This window comes from Gadus chalcogrammus, chromosome 20, assembly GCF_026213295.1.
Source record: "Gadus chalcogrammus isolate NIFS_2021 chromosome 20, NIFS_Gcha_1.0, whole genome shotgun sequence".
Classification (NCBI taxonomy): Eukaryota; Metazoa; Chordata; class Actinopteri; order Gadiformes; family Gadidae; genus Gadus; species Gadus chalcogrammus.
Genome location: NC_079431.1, coordinates 1,190,289 through 1,210,063, shown reverse-complemented (window position 1 = coordinate 1,210,063; position 19,775 = coordinate 1,190,289). Strand labels below are relative to the sequence as shown.

The 19,775-nt window shown below is 52.1% G+C and overlaps 1 protein-coding gene across 7 annotated transcripts in view; it reads left to right on the top strand.

Moving 5' to 3' along the window:
* LOC130373081 (dedicator of cytokinesis protein 9-like) overlaps positions 1 to 19,775 on the top strand; it is a 94,360-nt gene that overhangs the window by 26,526 nt on the left and 48,059 nt on the right. For 4 of the 7 annotated variants that reach the window (XM_056579319.1, XM_056579316.1, XM_056579313.1 and 1 more), the window contains exons 2-5: positions 10,061 to 10,177; positions 14,821 to 14,910; positions 16,773 to 16,855; positions 17,818 to 17,887. In XM_056579319.1, the coding sequence (XP_056435294.1) occupies positions 10,061 to 10,177; positions 14,821 to 14,910; positions 16,773 to 16,855; positions 17,818 to 17,887 (360 nt within the window). Of the gene's footprint in view, positions 1 to 5,663; positions 6,085 to 10,060; positions 10,178 to 14,820; positions 14,911 to 16,772; positions 16,856 to 17,817; positions 17,888 to 19,775 lie in introns of those variants that run through there. The other 3 variants (XM_056579314.1, XM_056579318.1, XM_056579317.1) reach the window with 1 other exon arrangement.

Here is a 19,775-nt window from a genome sequence, read left to right as displayed (position 1 = left end):
ACCTGGTCCTCTAGACCTGGTTATCTGGACCTGGTCCTCTAGACCTGGTTCTCTGGACCTGGTTCTCTAGACCTGGTTCTCTGGACCTGGTCCTCTAGACCTGGTCCTCTAGACCTGGTTCTCTGGACCTGGTTCTCTAGACCTGGTCCTCTAGACCTGGTTCTCTGGACCTGGTCCTCTAGACCTGGTTCTCTGAGGCGCTGGGGGGTTTATCGCAGAAAGAAGACAACCGTCCCTCCTGACCTCTTAATCCCTGCTTATTCCAGTTGCTTCTTTTATCGGCGTGTGTTTGTGGGGGGGGGGGGGGGGGGGGGGGATTTAGAGCAGATACCATTAGGTTAAAGGTCACACATGCCCCCGCCCGACACGCCCGCACGCACGCACACACACACACACACACACACACACGTGTAACTGAGAGAGGGGAGAGTGAGGTGTGAGGAAGACGTCTGGTCTGTTTGCGTTTGCACGTCATTAGATCGCCACGCTTTAGATTATACTGCTCTGACGTCACCATCAGACATATGGAAGCTCTTAAAGAGGAACCAAAACTGCAGCATCCATAATCCACGAGGACACGACGCCGCCGCGGTGGAACACGTCGGGCAGAGTCGTTCCCGCTGGCGCTGCTCCGGGGACAGACTTCCCGGGAGACGCCTCAAGAAGCGCAGCGCAGAGACCGCCGTGCCCTCCGCGACGCACGCCGCTGCTATCAGCGGAATGTTTCCAGACGGAAGGGGAGGGGGCGGCCGGGTGACGTCAGACCGGCCCGTGATAATAGAGGCTTTCATCAGATGATGTTTTGCTGGTGGGGTGGGGGAGGCTGTAGTGACCCTCAACCAGAGCCGCTGCCATGTCCTCCTCTGAAGCCGCGCGTGCCTAACGAGCCAGTGATGCTGTGTGTTTGTTTTCTCGTTCCCCGGGTGAGGGGAGTGGATCCTGCTGAACATCTCGCCTTCGGGCCTGCAAGGCATCACACAGCCCCGCCGCCACTATTAGGTTAAACCGTTCCGCCGAGATCATCTGCTTTTCTCTCTCTCGACCGAGTCACCACGTTGACGCGTGATGAAAGCTTGTGTTCTCTGCAGATAACCACATCTGAATGCTGAACGTCAAATGTATTTAACGACGTTATCGGAGATGAAAGGCACATTACGCCGGCATGTTTGCAAATCAGCCCAACAACGTCCACGGACAATAACACCGATACCTCCGGTGAGGTCACAGGACAGAGTGTCCACTCCACTGCTCGGCAGCCGCTCCCGTTGCTTCACCCAGAGGGGCCGTGGCTGTTGTTGTCGGCCCTCCGTCGGTTGTGGCCTGACCCGGGCGGGGCGGCTCCAGGGGTGTCTCTCCAGACACACAGCTCCTCGTCTCGGCGACGTCCGAGCGCCTTGGTCAGGGACCAGCGGCCGCACGGCTCGGCGTTCCCGGCCTGGCGACGCGCGGCTCCCGGGCCGGACTAGGCGGGATTTCCTGAAGGTTACAAACCAAAAAGGGTCCAGATTACATAAGCCCTGGCTGGTGACCTGGCCCGGTCGACATATGCAAAGCAAGAACAACGGAGGGGTTGAAACAGTCAGCCAATGGTTGTGGCGCATTAGCAGCAGGGGCCGGTGTGGTCGATACTAAAGGGAGCCGAACTCATGGTTGTTCATTAGCTTCTGGTTCTGCTGTGTGGGACTGAGGTGGGACCAGCTCTATCCAACGAGTCCCAGTACAGGTCATCACCCAGCAGGTAGGGGCTATGTGCTACATAGCCCCTCCCTGGGGATCATCGCACCCAGTCCCTCTCACCATCCTGGGCCACTCCCCCATCAGACCCTCCCCCCCCCCCCAAGGAGGGTGAGAACGAAGCTCAGATCCCCCGCGTTGGAGCGCACTTGGCTAACACGAGTTCTTCTCCCACGCTCCTCATCTGCTCCTTCCACCAGCCTGACTCACCGTTGTTTGTTCCCAGCAACACAACACCACCCCCCTACTGGGAGCCCCGCAGACCCCACCCGCAAGGGGGGGCAGGATCCAGGGTAGCAGAGAGTGGGTGGTGGGGGGGTGGAGGAGGAGGTGGTGGTGGAGTTGGTGGTGGTGGAGTTGGAGGAGGTGGTGGTGGAGGAGGTGGAGGAGGTGGTGGTGGAGTTGGAGGAGGTGGTGGTGGTGGAGGAGGAGGAGGAGGAGGTGGTGGTGGTGGAGGTGGTGGTGGAGGAGGTGGTGCTGGAGTTGGAGGAGGTGGTGGAGGAGGAGGTGGAGGAGGTGGTGGTGGAGTTGGAGGAGGTGGTGGAGGAGGAGGATGGAGGCGCTGGGTGTTTTTGTTACATTCCTGGCCTGGCTACTCCCTGTCTCCCACTGGATCACGCTGGGAAAGCTCTGGCTGATTGCATCAAGCCGTTGTTATGCAACCGGCGGCGTGTTGTAGCACTGGGTGTCCACTGTGAGGGGGGGGGGGGCATCCATAGGTCTGTAGCCAATCATATGCGCCTTTGTCTCGTTTGAGGCATGCATCGTTTTGGAAGGGTACATATTAGCAATACATATTATGAAGGATACATATTAGCAAAATTTGTATAGATATATATCTATATATTGTACTGTATATTATGATATTTTAGATACACTGGAGCTTTCAGAGTGCTTATTCGTGTGCATGGTTGTAACTGAGGAATAGTAACTGAAGACATTATGGAAATGACGGTTGAGAAGAGATAAAAAGTTGAGCAATTCGAAGCCCCCCCGAGACAACCAGTCTACAAGGTCTGCAGTCCATATAATGAACCTGTTCACGTGCCGGTCGGACCATCTTAATGACACGCGAGGAAACGTACGACGTGATGCACACTCAGTCTCACACCATCAAAGGCCACAAGAGTCATCACATGAGCAAATACTGTCATTTTGTGTGTGTGTGTGTGCGTGTGTACTTAGCTTAACCATATGTGCAGCTTTGTGTATTTTATCTTAGTAGGTGCTTCATGTTTGCATACAGTAGCTATGATGAGGTGGAAGGGCCTTTAGTGTGTGTGTGTGTGTGTGTGTGTGTGTGTGTGTGTGTGTGTGTGTGTGTGTGTGTGTGTGTGTGTGTGTGTGTGTGTGTGTGTGTGTGTGTGTGTGTGTGTGTGTGTGTGTGTGTGTTGCTCTAGAAAGTAGCTCCCTTGCTCCATTGAATCCAGCAGCTCTGTCTCTCTGTGCAAACACATTAGCACCGAGTGGTCCAGGCCGCCCATCCCAGCTGTGGTACTGTGCCATTGTTCCCGCGGTGGATGCTAATGAATTCCATATTCGGCCCCGGCAGTTAACCCCCGCGGTGCGTTCAGGAACAGTCAGCAACAACAATTGTTGCAAAGTTTTGTGCAATAGTAGCGGGTTCAGTTTAGTTATGTTAGTAAGTAATGATTTACGAGTTATCTGTTATTGGTATTATTATTATTGGGTGTATGATTGTCATGAATGAGAGTCTGAATGGGTGCATGTCAGTGAAGCGATGTGTAGCATCAATGATCAGGTCAACACAATTAAAACAACATATTCAACAATAAAACAATGTTGTAATCCGGCAGGCTTTGCTGGTTCATATGTAGAGTGTGTGTGTGTGTGTGTGTGTGTGTGTGTGTGTGTGTGTGTGTGTGTGTGTGTGTGTGTGTGTGTGTGTGTGTGTGTGTGTGTGTGTGTGTGTGTGTGTGTGTGTGTGTGTGTGTGTGTGAACCAATGCAGCAGTATTTGACCGCAGCATGAATCTCCTAGATTGTAAGGAGCTGAGTGGGTGGGGGAGGGTGTGAACGAGGAGTCCTGGTGCGGCTGGACCCGGGCCTGTGGTTCTGGAGTAGAGGGAGGGGGTGACGGTACCAGTGTGCTCCACCCGAAGGAGGGGAGTCAGCGTCCAAACATGTACTTTAACTGCGGATAAACAGGAAGTGACATCGCATTCCGGGCGGCAAGCACACTCTGAAGCAGTACGTGGGCTGGTGTCCGTCCCATGCTGCCATCGACTGCAATCACTGAATACCACTACACTCTGTACCATCTCTGACCTGTCAACGGCCAGCCGTGTGTGTGTGTGTGTGTGTGTGTGTGTGTGTGTGTGTGTGTGTGTGTGTGTGTGTGTGTGTGTGTGTGTGTGTGTGTGTGTGTGTGTGTGTGTGTGTGTGTGTGTGTGTGTGTGTGTGTGTGTGTGTGTGTGTGTGTGGCTACTCCAGAGAGTACCATCGGCCTTTTAGGAAGTAACGATTAAGTCATTTCCTTATTGAACCTGTCACATGTCCCGGTACAGCAAGGGTCTGCACAGGGGGTCTCACTAGAAGGTTGGTGCAAGTGTGTGTGTGTGTTGACATAGTATATGTGTGTGTGTGTGTGTGTGTGTTGCCATAGTGTGTATGGGTGTATGTGTGTGTGTTGTCATCACGTGTGTGTGTGTGTGTGTGTGTGTGTGCGTTGCCATAGTGTGTATGGGTGTATGTGTGTGTGTTGTCATCACGTGTGTGTGTGTGTGTGTGCGTTGCCATAGCGTGTGTGTGTGTGTTGCCATAGTGTGTATGGGTGTGTGTGTCTGTTAGTGTGTGTGTTATCATCACGTGTGTGTGTGTGTGTGTGTGTGTGTGTGTGTGTGTGTGTGTGTGTGTGTGTGTGTGTGTGTGTGTGTGTGTGTGTGTGTGTGTGTGTGTGTGTGTGTGTGTGTGTGTGTGTGTGTGTGTGGGAGGGGAGCAGCTGTGTCTCCCCGTGTTGAACTCTGACCCCGGGCGTGAAAAGACCACACGCTCCCCGCTGTGACGCAGCCAGTGGCCCCGGGCCCCCGCTCAGAGAGGGGGGGGGGGGGGGGGGGGGCGTAACACAGGAATGCCCCCGGGGCAGATGGATCAACAGGCAGAGGGGCTGGTGGAGCAGTCAGACCAGCTCTCACCCTCACCCTCACCCTCACCCTCCGCCGCTAGCCTAAGCCCTCAAACCCGCCACCTCTGCAAGGTTCTGCCGCTGCATCTCGCTCTCGCTCTCTCTCTCTCTCTCTCTCTCGTTCTCTCGTTCTCTCTCGTTCTCTCTCGTTCTCTCTCTCCCTCTGTCTCTCGTCCTCTCTGTCTCTCTGTCTCTGTCTCTCTGTCTCTCTGTCTCTCTGTCTCTCTGTCTCTCTGTCTCTCTGTCTCTCCCTCTTTTATGTATATATATTTCCTTGATATATGGTATACCTGGTTTGGCCAGGCTCCTCTGCTGCTACGGTGTCATGGCGGCAGGGGCGTAGAAGCCCTGGGAGTGTGTAGAGGAAGTCATGGGTCCGCGTCAGGGTGGCCCGTGCCGTCCGACCGCACCCTGCCGGACACGGGTCCGTCGTTCTCTTGGGGTTCAGGTTTGAAACCGCGGTTACCACGGCGATCAGTCACGGACCACATCTGAGTAAATCAGCGCTGCTCTGATTGTACAAGCGTCGAGTCACCCCCCCACCACCGTACCCACAAATCACTGCGTCGACGACCTTGTGTTCAGGCATGCACAAAGTAACAGAGCCAGAAGGCGTATCGTGTTTCTCCTGGCGGTGCTAATTGTATCCGTGTGATTGAGGAGTGAGGCCAACGCGTCCCGCAGCTGGCCAGGAGTGGGACGTCCCGGGGCAGACCGTAATACTCCGGGAATGGCTCCTCCTTTGTTTTTGCCTTAGGTCCGACCAGCGTGTCGTAGTGCAGGTGGATGGCAGAGGCTCAGATATCTGTAGTGTGTGTGTGCGTGCCTATAAGTGTGTGTGTGCGTGTGTCACTCCCCCACAGCCAGAGACGGGGGAGGTGCTTGTCTCTCGCTAGCAGGGGTGTGAGTTCGGGACGCTCCCCGGCTCCCAAAGACAGCAGGCTTTCAGGAGGGGAGGTTGTCGGCTCTCTGCGCGCGAGGGGGAAAACCAACCACTTCCATGACAGGACTCCAACACACCGTTTCCTCCACCTGGACATGCTGCAGGGCACTGAGTAGCGATAGTGAGGATTACCACAGCTGGCGACCATGCAGGGACGAGGGGCGAGCAAGGCTTCCAAGAAGGAGCTGGTGATTGAGTCTCCGCAGCAGTACCAGAGCCTGGCCCCCGGTGAGGCGGAGCCGGCCCCGGTGCCTCAGGCGCTGGTGAGTCCCGGAGCCCCCTCACACCCGACGGGCCCTCAGGGGACCGGCTCTGTCCGGAGCCTGGAGGTTGTTTGTGTCTTTGGTTGTTTAGAGGTGATCTGTGGGACTGAAGTCCTAAGGTAGGCGCCTGTGGATACCTCTGTGTGTGGGGTTCGTTTAATGTCAGGATGTCATTTTAACGCAGAAAGCTTTCCTTAAAAGAAACTTGGAACAACCTTATCGTGTTCCAAAACAAGGTTGCGTTAGACAGTTTACTACGACGTTTATGAGGCCATAATTCAACCTCTTGTAAAAGGTTTGGCTTGGCTCAGAAGTCACCTGTAAAGACTGGGTTGAGTCGAGTGGGGCTGAGTTCTGGATGACCGAACACATTCCCCAGGGCTGTTCTCCTCAGGCCACAGTAAGGCCAGAGTGATGATAAACCCATTGTCCAGAACGAATGGAAAGAATCACTTAAACCTTCTCTCCGTCCAAGTTTCAAGTGCACCCTTGGACTTCCCTTGCAGTGTCTTCTAGGCAGATATGGAGTTAATGTTTGCAGCAATGATTCTCTCCGGGTTTTGGGAGTTGTGGTCAAATGGGGACATATGGCAGAAAAGTTTGTTTATCTTTATGGAATTTTGTGCATTGATGCTGGTTTCAGTCGGACTGCGCTCAGCACTGTGGTTCGGTTCAGCAGGGGGGTGTTACTAGAATGGATGTGAGTGGACATTCTGTGTGTGTGTGTGTGTGTGTGTGTGTGTGTGTGTGTGTGTGTGTGTGTGTGTGTGTGTGTGTGTGTGTGTGTGTGTGTGTGTGTGTGTGTGTGTGTGTGTACTTGGTGTTTTGCCACCGTCAATGCGCTGACATAAACATGTGGAGCAGTGCTGGGCTGATGTGGATTACGGGAGGTAAAGGAGGGAGACAACACAACGTCTAATTATAGTCAGCTGAAGGGGGGAGGTGAGTTCAGGAATCCATGCTGAGAGGAGGAAGCCTTTCCAAACAATGCACTCCCAATTATCCCCGTTGTCCGAATCCAAACGCGGCCTCTGTTGTTGTTCCTCATTGTCGTGTTGCTGAATGCACTGCCAACATCCTAATTAAATCACCTGCGTACGGGAAGGCAAACTGTTTTGCTTCCGCCGAGCGGAAAGCATACTTCAAATATTGTATTTCCACCGGCTGAGACCGAAGAATTCCTCTGCAGACAAACTCGTTCTGCGCTTCAGACTAATCACGCTCCGCGTTCGCATCGCCGGCATCTGCGGAGATCGAGTTACAAACTGTTGGACGTGCAGAAGAAGTGCAGGAAGGCGTTCTGAGGGGACGGCCTCGGCTCCCCCAGCGTCACGTCATTGTGTTCTCACAGCCTCTCCAAACTTATTTTCCGCAAGGAGGTATAGCGACCTCTTTAACGTATACAACCTTTGACCCTTCCTTATTCAATTTCATAATTGCATGTCCTGATGGAAGTTCCCTCTCCCTCCTCCCTCCCCCCTCCCCCCTCCCTCCCCCCCGCCCCCTCCCTAGGACGTTTATAATGTCTCTGACCTCTGGCCTGCCGGCGTCTCATTGGCTGCCCGGTGCTGGGCTGTCATTGGCTCACACCGGCTGTTGTGGTGGCGCAGGTAGACGAGGCCCAGACAGGCCGGGCTTTATGGTGGCTGCAGAGGATTTGGCTTACAAGATGTTCATTATATACCGAGGACTGGCTCTCTGTCACATTACCACAAGATCACACACACACCCCGCCGGCCAGATAAACACACAGTCACATGAATACCTTATCAGTGCGGACTGTTATCCTCCAGAAGGCTTTCATTAGCCTTAGTCACCTGGCTCTGTGGTGGTGTCAGTTGTGTGTGTCTCTGTCTCTCCGTCTCTGTCTCTCTCTCTGTCTCTCTCTCTCTCTCTCTCTCTCTCGCGCGCGCTGTCTCTGTCTCTGTCTCTGTCTCTGTCTCTGTCTATCTGTGTGTGTCACTTTGTTTTCTGATATATTTTATAAATGTTATACTTGGATTCAGAAAATCCTAAGAATTCATGAATTCATGAACAGAGTTTATGTATTAAACCCTGGCGTCCAATCATTCCGTCCGGCCCGACTGAAGGGATTGGACAGCCGACCTGTCTGTCTTCCTGCCAACCTGACTACCTGCACGCAGTCTGCCCGTGCCCTCCTGGCCAATGACGGGAGTCTCCCCATGGCTACGATGACCTGTTGCTAACGCTAGCGAGATGATCATGTGTTTCGGGGGAGGGGCTTTTGAGGGGGGACTGAAGGGAGTCGGGGGTCCTTTCAGAATCTAGATCATTCCGGCCGAATCTCCAAACGGCCTTCCCTAGCTTCAAGCTGCAGGACGGGAGATAGAGGGTGTATGACTCCCTCCTCTCCCCCCTCCCTCCCCTCTGGCCCATCTGGGTCTGTGGAGTCCCCCCCCCCCCCCCCCCCAGTCGTTCTATACGTCGTCAGGTGCTTTGCTCACCAGCGCTGCCTAGCAACGCGTTTCCAGCCGGGGTCTCCGAGCCCCCCCCCTCCTCTCTGACGTCAGCCTTATCAGAGCCAGATGTGTTGGGGCGACGCGCAGCCCGGCTCAGACCCCGCTGAGGCCCTGCTCGGGGTCTGGGTCTGGGGTCTGGGCTATGGGGTCTGGGGTCTGGGCTATGGGGTCTGGACTATGGGGTCGGGACTATGGGGTCTCAGGGGTCTGGTCTATGGGGTCTAGGTCTAGGCTCTAAGGTCTGGACTATGCGGACTATGGGGACTGGCCTATGCTGTCAACACACACTTATACTCACCATATATGAAAACACACCAAAACAGACACACACACACGCGTAAACACATGCACGCACGCACAAACACTTACACACACGCGCACACACATCCACTCTCTCTCTGGTTCAGCGTCAGCTGGCTGTGTGGATTGGCTGCAGCCGTTGTTAAACGACCTTCTGTCGTTATGAATATTCCACTCTTGTGGATTGAGACAATATCTCGTGGCATGACATCCGATACGTCTCTAATCGCCCCGGCGAGGGAGCAACATCTGGGCCCGTGGATTAGAGCATTCATAACTCCTGCCCTGCAGTCTGACCGCACAGCGAGGGGACCGTATGGCTGCTGCTTCCCCGACGTGTTTATGAAGGGATGTGATATCATACATGTCACATGGGTCTCCTCTTGAAGCAGAAACGTTGCTCATACTTATATATCTATATGTATATCTAAGGGTGCTGTAGCACAAACGACAACAAGGAAGGTTATTGTTTTGGATGATCATCCCACCATAGATTTACCAGGCAGCGCGTGTGTGTCTGACTCCGGGTTCCTGTGTGTGTTCCTTGCGCCAGCTCGAGGGGAGCGGCGCTGTTCTGGTTCCTGCGTTGTGTAAAGAGCAGTGATCTATGCAGGCTGTCAGGGGGAGATGACCTCATTAGGGTTCCTCCCAGCCCTGGAACCGCTGCCTTCTCACATGGGACCCCTCCCGGCCCGTCACGGTGCGCTAACACGGAGCATGTGTCCGTGGAGCTCCAGCCGTACGGGCAGGGAAGGCCCCCGGCGTTATGCTCAGCTGGAGGCCCGGGTGTCAGGAGACACCGACCTGCTGGACCAATCACAGCCAGCTCCAGTCCTGTTTAATCACGGAACACGCTCGGATAACTGAAGTCGTCCACAGCGCGTTTCCCGTTCCGGCTTTCCAACTACGACCGTTAACAAACGCAGCAGAACACTGTAGTGTTTGTGATGTTCTCTCTCTGTGTAGTAAATGATTCACCTGATGGTATCGGATCGGCTCACAGACTGGCGTACGAGTCGATACCCGATTGGCTGCATTTTAGGCAGCATCTGAGGAATTTCCGATCCTGGTATTGATATCGGAACAACTCTGCTTCGTTCATTTCCTTTCAGAATGTGTGTCCTTCGGCCGTTGCCTCTGACCGGTACCGTGCAGCGAGCAGCACACTAACGAGAACCTGTCTTCTTCTGCTCCAGGTGAAGCCCAAAGTGATCGAGCCGCTGGACTACGAGAACGTTCTGGTCCAGAGGAAGACGCAGATCCTCAGCGATGTCCTCAGAGACATGCTGCAGTTCCCCCTGGAGGACTTCCAGGTTAGCCTCACACCACCACCAATAACACCACCAATAGCACCACTACTACACCCACCACCACCACCACCACCGCCAATAGGGGTTCACCCCCATGACCGCCACGATGGTATTACACAAAGAACGGGGGGGATGATTGTCTGGCAGTTTGCAAGTGTTGAGCTCGTATTTTGTTTAATTCATCGTATAGTACTCTCCAGCAATATTCAGATTTAGTTGACTATTATAAATCACATCGCATAGCGCACACACAGTTTAAAAATCATATTTTCTACATGCCTTTTTTTTTTCTGATTGATTTGCTATTCGTCTACCATACGCCCGGCGTGTGATTCCCACTCAGATCCCACACAGCGCGTCCAACGAGCAGCGCTCTGCTTCCGTGGCGTGACGAGGGCACACGCTGAACAGCACATCAAACACTGCCCTGAACCCATCAAAGCTCTTTATTACGTCATCGCCCGTACACGACCCAATGGCCGTTTGTGTGTTCTGTTTTGTTGCAAGAACCTGCTCTGTGTCCTTACAAGGCCCTGTCGGCTGTGAAGCATTCTCTCACCCCCCCCCCCCCCCGTTCTCTCCTCGCTCCTGCTTCGCGCTGCCTTTCTTTGTTGTGTTTTAGCCCCACCTTTTCTGTTGTCCCTCGCCCCGTCCCCGCCCGCGCTATTGAGCTCTGGGCGTGGCTCCCAGAAGGTGTTTCCTTTGTTTACCAACCCTGGCGTTAGCGAGGCGATCCTACGCCCAGTCACGACGCGGGCAGGCGCGCTCAGCCAATCACGAACCACCGCCGGTGGTTCGTGATTGGCTGAGCGCACCTGTCCGTTCGCTGGGAAGCATTGCGTCGGTCGGTGCCCCCCCCCGGGGGGGCTGTGGGAAACAAGCGCTGGACTGGAAAGCTGGCCGGGCTCACTGGCCCCTGGCAGGATGTCAGGGAGGCCCCTCAGAAGAAAAAAAAAAAAAAAAAAAAGTTGGAAAAAGGACGTTGTGTTCTCTACGTCCTTGAGAACGAGCCCCGGTGTCCTTGTCACACACACACACGCGTGGATGTTATTCAGTGTGTGTCATGTGATGACTTAAACATCTCTCTCCGTGTCCGAGGGGGGGGGGGGGGGGGGGGGCGGGGCCTGTGAGGGCCGCTCTGATGCATTGAGCACATTGGCTCGTCTCTCCCTGGCCAAACTCGTGAAAAAGAAGCCGTCATACTTTACAGAGAGAGAATTTATATTAAAGCGAATGAGACCGTTGGGTTTCTCTTCCTCCACTTTGGTCACCAGGGACATCCCATAATTCCCGATGTGCTCTCGCTCTCCCTCTCTCTCTGTCTCTGTCTCTCTCTCTGTCCTTGGCTCTGTCTCTGTCTCTGCCTCTGCCTCTCTCTCTCTCTCTCTCTCTCTGTCTCTGTCTCTCTCTCTGTATCTGTCTCTCTCTCTCTCTCTCTCTCTCTCTCTCTCTCTCTCTCTCTCTCTCTCTCTCTCTCTCTGTCCTCGGCTCTCTCTCTCTCTGTCTCTGTCTCTGTCGTGGGAGAGTGAAAGGTGTGAAATTAATAAATTATGATTAATGTTGGGTTATTTATTAATCCCATCCTGGGTGTCACAGCAGAAGTACTGGACAGACTTAATAACAATTCCAAAGAGCAAGATAAAAGAGGAACAAAGTTGAGGAATCCATCCCGATAACAAGGACGTGCAGAACAACAGAAGGGAGGATGTCTGAGTCTGTCGGAGACGGTCGGCGGAGGGGATCTCCTCCCTAACGTCAGCAGAGAAGAGCTGGGGCCGGCAGCTGCTGGTCCTATTGAAAGGGAGGTTTGAAAGGGAGGTGTGTGTGTGTGTGTGTGTGTGTGTGTGTGTGTGTGTGTGTGTGTGTGTGTGTGTGTGTGTGTGTGTGTGTGTGTGTGTGTGTGTGTGTGTGTGTGTGTGTGTGTGTGTGTGTGTGTGTGACATACCATCCCTGCACACAAACACTGCGTTGTCAGGGGGGGGCAACAGGTGATGGGAGTAAAGAACACAGAAGCAGAAGCAGAAGACGGATCTCTGAGTGAGCGGAACATCTGTTCAGCGTCTCTTTGAGCTCCGGTTCTCCGGCCGCTCTTCATCACGCCGCTGCGTGTCCAGACCTCCTGACACGGTGGCCAGGAGGGGCTTGGCGGTCGGCTGAACACGCACGCCGCTGAGCAGAGGGGCGGCTGGGGTCCAGACGGAAGGCCTTCTCTGAGCCCACGTTCACACTACATCACGAGGGCGTGTCTGACGTATGGGGGAATAGTCTTTGTAGAAGCAGCCTTCAGCCAATCAAATTGCTTCCCGCTAACAAAGCCGATGTGTGGATATAAATTCAAAAGATCGGAGACTAAAAACAATCCTATCGATTCCACATTTCTTTAAAAAATATATAACAGCCGGTTTGTTCCTACTTCTTCCTGCTTGTTATTGCAGAATGGATCCAGTAGTGGCGTGGAGTGTATTTGCATAACCTGCGATCTGATTGGCCGAGGGATCCGTCGCTGCCTGAAAAGTTGAACATTTCTCAACTTTTTGACGCAGGCCACGGAGCCGACGGAACGGACAGACCCACAATGCATTTCGAGAGCGCCCCGTGCAAAGACAATGAGCTCCGTCGACGCACGGGGTAGTGTGAGTGTGAGGTGCGGACCACGGCCGCCCGTCGGAGGGGTCACACTCGGGGTGTTAATCGAGTCCGTCTGGAAGAACCTTTTAGAACACTGAAACCGCCTTCTCAGCCCCCGTCCTCCCACCGACCAATCAACACACGGCCTCTGATAAGTGGGAGCGTTCTGTCCAATAGTACGTTGGAGAGGAACGCTGCTGGAGAAGTGGAAGGAAAATACCTGTAAGCTGTTAATCGTCACCTCCACCTGGCTCTGATCAGGGGAGATCTGAGCTCAAGAGGCCGCTGTGTGTGTGACTCTATCTGGTCTGTCTGTCACAGCTGACAGGACCCAGCAGTCTGCTGTTCAGAGGCTTAAAAGGCCACGGAGCGAGACAGAGATGGAAAGTATTTTTCAAATGCTGTTATGGTCATAATCATGTTTATTTATGGGTTCATTTAGACGGCCACTAAGCCCTCACTGAAGGGAGCTTCCATTACTTTTTATTTTTCTATAAAAATAACCTTGATGATGACCATCATTCGGTAGTCTGTGTTCACTGCTCTGTTCAAACGTAATCGTTTGCTGAACGAGTCACCGGAGCAGACAGAGTAATAAGCCCTGCTCTTAAAACGATTATTCTGAAAGCATAAAAGCAAATCACTGTGTTGCTCAGAAAGACCCTTGGAGACTCTCAGAGTACTCCCCTCACTCCTGGCCCCGTAGGGCCGGGTCGGTACCTTCCTGGAAGTGAAGGTGCCACAGTAGCATGGGTCACACTAAGGACTGCTGTCTGGGCCTTTTCTTATTAAGGTGTTTTCTAACGGATGTGAGTCAGGGCACCTTGTGGTGTGTAATCGTTTGTTTTGGTTTCTGTTCGCTTTCCTGTGAAAGCTTTCATTTCCCCCCCGTGGTCTTTGAGGGGCTATATGTGTCCTGTTTTCTTTTCTTAAAAGTGGTTTTATTTTGGTTTCGAAAAACATCTGCTTGATGTTTTGTTCTCCTGATCTCTGAAACACGGCGCAGAAACAGAACTCGGACACGGCTTTACGGGATGTCTTCCTGTGAGCGCCTTGCCAACTGACTTCCAACACTTCCAACCGTTTTGCAAACAAAACAGACATTTTACGTCTTTTTATAGTACATGTGAAGGATAGAAAAATATATACATGTATATGAATCAATACAAAATATCATGACATGTTCACTATATTCTTGTGGCTCCAATAATAAAGCACTGTTGTACATAATTTCAGACAAGGATTATAACCAAGAGCTGGTGAGCTACTGAAGCCTTTTGTGTACGCTACATACTGACCTCAGTTTGTAGCGTATGGGGCGTGGTCCTGGCCAATAGGGCGTGGTCCTGTCCAAGGGGGCGTGGTCCTGGCCAATGGGGCGTGGTCCTGTCCAATGGGGCATGGTCCTGTCCAGTGTCCAATGGGGCGTGGTCCTGTCCAATGGGCCGTGGTCTTGGCCAATGGGGCGTGGTCCTGTCCAATGGGGCGTGGTCCTGTCCAATGGGGCGTGGTCCTGTCCAATGGGGCGTGGTCCTGTCCTATTGGCTGTGGTCCTGTCCGATAGGGCGTGGTCCTGTCCCATATAGTGTGTCTCTACTAAGTGTCTCTACTAAGTGTGTCTCTACTAAGTGTCTCTACTAACCTTAACATCTCGAGGGGAGGAGGGCCCCTAGTCACTCATCGCTTCCCTTTCAACTCTCGCAGAAGATTGGAATAATATTTACTAGAGCGTCTCTCAGCCACCCCGTCCAGCTGGGGCCACTCACCGTAGCGCTCGTAGAAGTCATCTCTCAAACGTTTTTTGGAAAGATGCCTTTTTGTTTGTCTATAGATATCGCCGTGTGGATTTCACTCTGTTTGGGGACGATGGCACTCTGTAGCACTCTGTTGGAGGAGGATAGCACTCTGTAGCCCTCTGTCAGTGTTACTTTGTTGCACACAAGTGTTATCGCCGCCCTTTCTTTCTGGATTTATCCATTTTTTTTGAAGGATGCATAAACGATGGTTTCCTTTTGCAGATCTCCACACTAAGGCGCCAGGGACGGACTGTGTACCCCACGGTGCCCGAGAACGCAGAGGGGCGGGCCCAGAGTCTGTTCGTCCAGGAGGTAAGACCTCACAGCAGAGGAGAAGCAAGCTGCCCTCACAATAAACCTGTTATATATACTTTATCCTATATGACTCTCTAGCCCGGTGTGCAGGCGGTGTGTTGACGAGAGGTGGGTATTCATACTCATTCCACACATGTCAGGAAGTCGGGCAATCTTGGCGATGGCAAAGCCCTCACGCCGCTCGAGTTCCTGAAGAATCTCCTCCGAGTTGATTTGATTTCCCAACCGGAGACGGCTCCCATTCCCCGTCAGGACCGTGATGCATGACGTCGTTGCCTCAGTGTTTTATTGTTCAGTACCAGGCAACTGGGCCCATTAGGGCCCCATCGCTGGCCCCGGCCCAGGCCGTGTCAGCCTTCGTTTTCACTTCCAAGAAGTGAAGTAACCGCGCTGGACGTCCGTTTGTTTATGGTGCGCTCTGCGCGTGTTAGGTGGTTATGAGGTCACCTCTCGCTCTGCGGTGTTTAAACGGTTGAGCTGCGCTCCAGATCGCTGCCCGTGGAAGTGTGAAATGAGCGTGGCTCAGATGGTGGATTTCCCGTCACGCGCGCGCGGTGCCGTGGAGCGTGTCGTTGCTTCTCTGAGCCTCCTGGTGTCTTGATCATAGAGGAGGGCCACAGCCAGGGGCCGACCTCCTCTGAGAGGGAGCATTGGATCGCTGTTGTAGGAAATATAAGCCTTTTATTACACCTTTTAAAAGACCGATGTAAAGAGGTTACCTCTGCGCCGGCTAGGAGCAGAAGGTCAATATCCACCGCTAAGAGTCTTTATCTTTACATTAATAAAGGAAGTGGTTCGTGTAATAACCAATGATACATGGATAATGAAATGTACAGCGAGGCTTCAGTTACACTTAAAGGTGAGTGGTCTCGATCGCCGTCCTCCCAGTACACCCAGCAGCACCAGCAGAACATGTCAGAGAACCTGAGGACGTTCATGACTCGCCACGTAGAAGATAGTGAAGCTGGCCTGTTATTTATGTGCATGTGTGTGTGTGTGTATGTGTGTGTGTGTGTGTGTGTGTGTGTGTGTGTGTGTTTGTGCATTTTTCTGTTTCTGTGTTTGTGCCTGCGTGTGTGTTTGTGTGTGTGTTTACTTGTGTGAGTGTGTGTCTGTTTGTGTATGTACTTTTTTGTGTGTGTGTGTGTGTGTACGTGACATCAGCCTGTGAACAGCTGTGCCGACCGACCCAGTGGGGAACGCCTCTGGTTCCGTCAACCCCCCCGATCACGTTACAGTTTGGGCTCCTCCAATCAGAGGGAGGCTTTCAACATCACGCATGACACCATAGATCTCACCAGGCATCGCATACCACCCAGAGAGAGAGAGAGAGAGAGAGAGAGAGAGAGAGAGAGAGAGAGAGAGAGAGAGAGAGAGAGAGAGAGAGAGAGAGAGAGAGAGAGAGAGAGAGAGAGAGAGAGAGAGAGAGAGAGAGAGAGAGAGAGAGAGAGAGAGAGAGAGAGAGAGAGAGAGAGAGAGAGAGAGAGAGAGATTCAGCCAGTGATATCCTGACCAGGCCTCTGAGGAATGTGCTTATGCTCAGGTTTAAACGTATCCAAGGCTTAATCATTTGGCCCATTTTCTTCTTGGCTCACAGTCATTTGACTGTAATAATGCAATAAATGAATGCCCAGGTCAGCTCCGCTCACCAAGTTAAGTGCTTTGAGTGGCAAGAAAAGCCCTTTATAAATGCAATTAATTATTAGGATTAGGACAAAGAAAAGCTGCTGTGTCAGGCTCCTAAACACAAACCTTTTAAAGTTGGCTGCTTCCTTTTATTCATCCATTGGTTCATCCATTGGTTCATTCACCCATCCATCCATCCATTCATTCATTGCTTCACTCTATGCTTTTTCCAGTGCATCAGGACCTACAACTCAGACTGGCATGTTGTCAACTACAAGTATGAGGACTATTCCGGGGACTTTCGGCAGATTCCAAAGTAAGTCTGTCACCACGGTCACCATGGTAACCAGGTCGGTGTGTCATGGCGCCCCCCCCCGCCAGGCGCGTCGGGACGGGTTCCAGGTGTGTCCCGAGGATGCCTGAGATGTCTGCGGCACGCACACACGTCTGCCCTGACGCACGCACATTCAGCAACACACAGATCCACGCACGCACACACACACACACACACACACACACACACACACACACACACACACACACACACACACACACACACACACACACACACACACACACACACACACACCGCAGCCAACCCTACACACACACGTTACCTTTGTTCCTGACTGACTAAGTGCTGCAGTCGGGGAAGCGCACATTTGCTGTAAGTCACAGCAACACAACAATAGTGAGTTTCCTTTTTTCACCACCCTGTCAGGAAAACATGGTCCCTGTCTGGATCCGTCAACGCTCCTTCTGTTGAACACCGCCCCCCCCCCCCCCTCCATCCCTCCACCCCCCCACACCGTCACCCTGCTATTGTTCTAGAGACGTGGCTCTGAAGTACCGGTTGGATCGTGTTGTCACTGTTTGGATTTAACTTCAGGGAAGTTGGAGCAAACAAGACGTTGCTTTCCTTGTGCTAAAGTCAAACACATTTTGGGACTTGGACTTTATACCCAGCACCCTCTTTGTGTCGTTTCATGTCCCTGATTCAGTTTTATTAAAGTTTTAGAGATAAGATGTAACAAAAAAGAACACTACAGATTAAATCGTTTAATGTTGAATCGTTTGTTTCACTACCAAGGTTGCTGGTTCCATCCCCTTAGAGCTTACACGATGTGTCTCACGTCCTAATAATGTCTGTCTTTTACCCTGACATTATTTATTTTAAGTGAATTATGTTCCAGTTAGATTCTGTGTAAAGTTAAGGCTAGTGAAATAAATTATGATTTTTAAACCAACTGGCATTTTCTCTTGTATGTGTGTCAACAGCAAAGTCTCCCGACCAGAGAAGCTGGCCGTCCACGTGTTCGAGGTGGACGAGGATGTGGATAAAGATGAGGTGAGGAGGCTCTTTATCACCAGCAGCTCTCAGGAAGGCTCACAACGATCTAGACCAGTGTTTGCCAAACCTTTTTTCTGGGGACCCATTTTTACAAACCAACTACAAACCATCATCACCCAATATAATTTTTTTACAATACTGTCAAAAACATGCTTCTTGTTGAAAGTATTTTTTTCATGTAGGGCTTGTGTTTAAGGGCAGCTATAGTTATCAAACAGTCAATAAATCAATCAATTGGAACAGTCAACATTAATCAATTGGTTAATCCCATAAATTAAGATAAAATAAAACTTTATTAATCCCCCGGGTGAGAAATTCGGGGGCTTCAGCAACAAGAAGTAAGACAGTTAAGAAACTTTAGAGATAGACGCCAAAATAGGGTCAATTATTTATCTATTTATTTATTTATTTATTTATTTTTTACAGAAATCAGTCGATCCCATTCTTTGGGAAGGACTGATCTAGACACTCTTCTCCGTCTGTTAGTTTAAACGTAATGACACTAGTAGAGGACAGAACTTTGGGTTACTTAACGTAATCCCTGGTTCTTTGATAACAGAGTGAGGTGTTTCACTATGGGAATCGCCTAGGCGTGACCTACTACTGGAAGCTCCAATTGCACCACGTCTGTCCTTGACAGACAGGTCGGACTGTGCCACAGGGTCCCGCCCCCTGCACTTATACAGTCGACCCGCCCTCCTCAAATCATTCTATACCGGTTTCTTTCCGTGTAAATGCAAGGAGGGACGTGTTGGTGAAACACCTCACTCTGTTATCAAAGAACCAGGGATTACGTTAAGTAACCCAAAGTTCTTTTTCTAACTTCGCTCGGTGTTTCACTATGGGAGATATAGACCACTCCCGTATTGCATATGTCTCCCGAAGCTATGCAAATTCAGCCAGGCAGCAAACATCACTTTGAGTCTGGTGAGATCGTCTCCAGCACGGCTTGAGAAACAGAAGGCCCTGAGACATCCAGCCTATAAAACCTAACAAAGGTGTGAGGCGTAGCCCAGCTCGCCGCAGCACAAATGTCATGCACCGACACTCCCCTGAATAAGGCCCATGAAGTAGCCATACCCCTTGTGGAGTGGGCCCTCAAGCCATGGGGGGGCTGCAAGCCCTTACTTTCATAAGCAAGAGATATAGCCTCCACAATCCAGTGGGATAGCCTCTGGCGGGACAAAGGCTTGCCTCTATGGGGAGTGGCCCAAGACACGAACAGCTGATCCCCTTTCCGAAAAGCAGCTGACCGACTCACATATACATGTAGGGCCCGTACCGGGCATAATGTATTGAGTCTCTGCTCCTCCGCAGAGGAGAACGGAGGCGGGTGAAACGCCGACAGTTCCACCGTGAGACACTTATAGGTCGACTCAACCACCTTAGGCACAAAAGCCGGATTGGGCCGCAGACAGACCTTGGAGATCCCCGGAGCAAACTGCAAGCATGAAGGACGGATAGACAATGCCTGTAAATCACTCACACGCTTAGCTGTGGTTAAAGCTAAGAGCAACACCACCTTCAGCGACACAAACTTCATCCCCACCGCCTCCAACGGCTCAAAAGGGTGATGAGACAGGGCATCCAGCACCACCGATAAATCCCACAAAGGGACCAGGGGCCTGGAAACTGGGAGCTTGCGACGCGCCCCCTTCATGAAGCGACAAACCAAGGGATGCTGCCCTGCAGGCTTATCCCCAAAGCCAACATGACAAGCTGAGATGGCTGCCAAGTACACTTTAATCGTGGAAAAGGCCTTACCCTTTTCCAATAATCCCTGTAGGAAACACAGTAGGTCCACCACGGAACACTGATATGGAATGGCGTGCCTCGAGTCGCACCAGTCCTCAAAAACCCGCCACTTGCCACTGTAGAGCCGGCG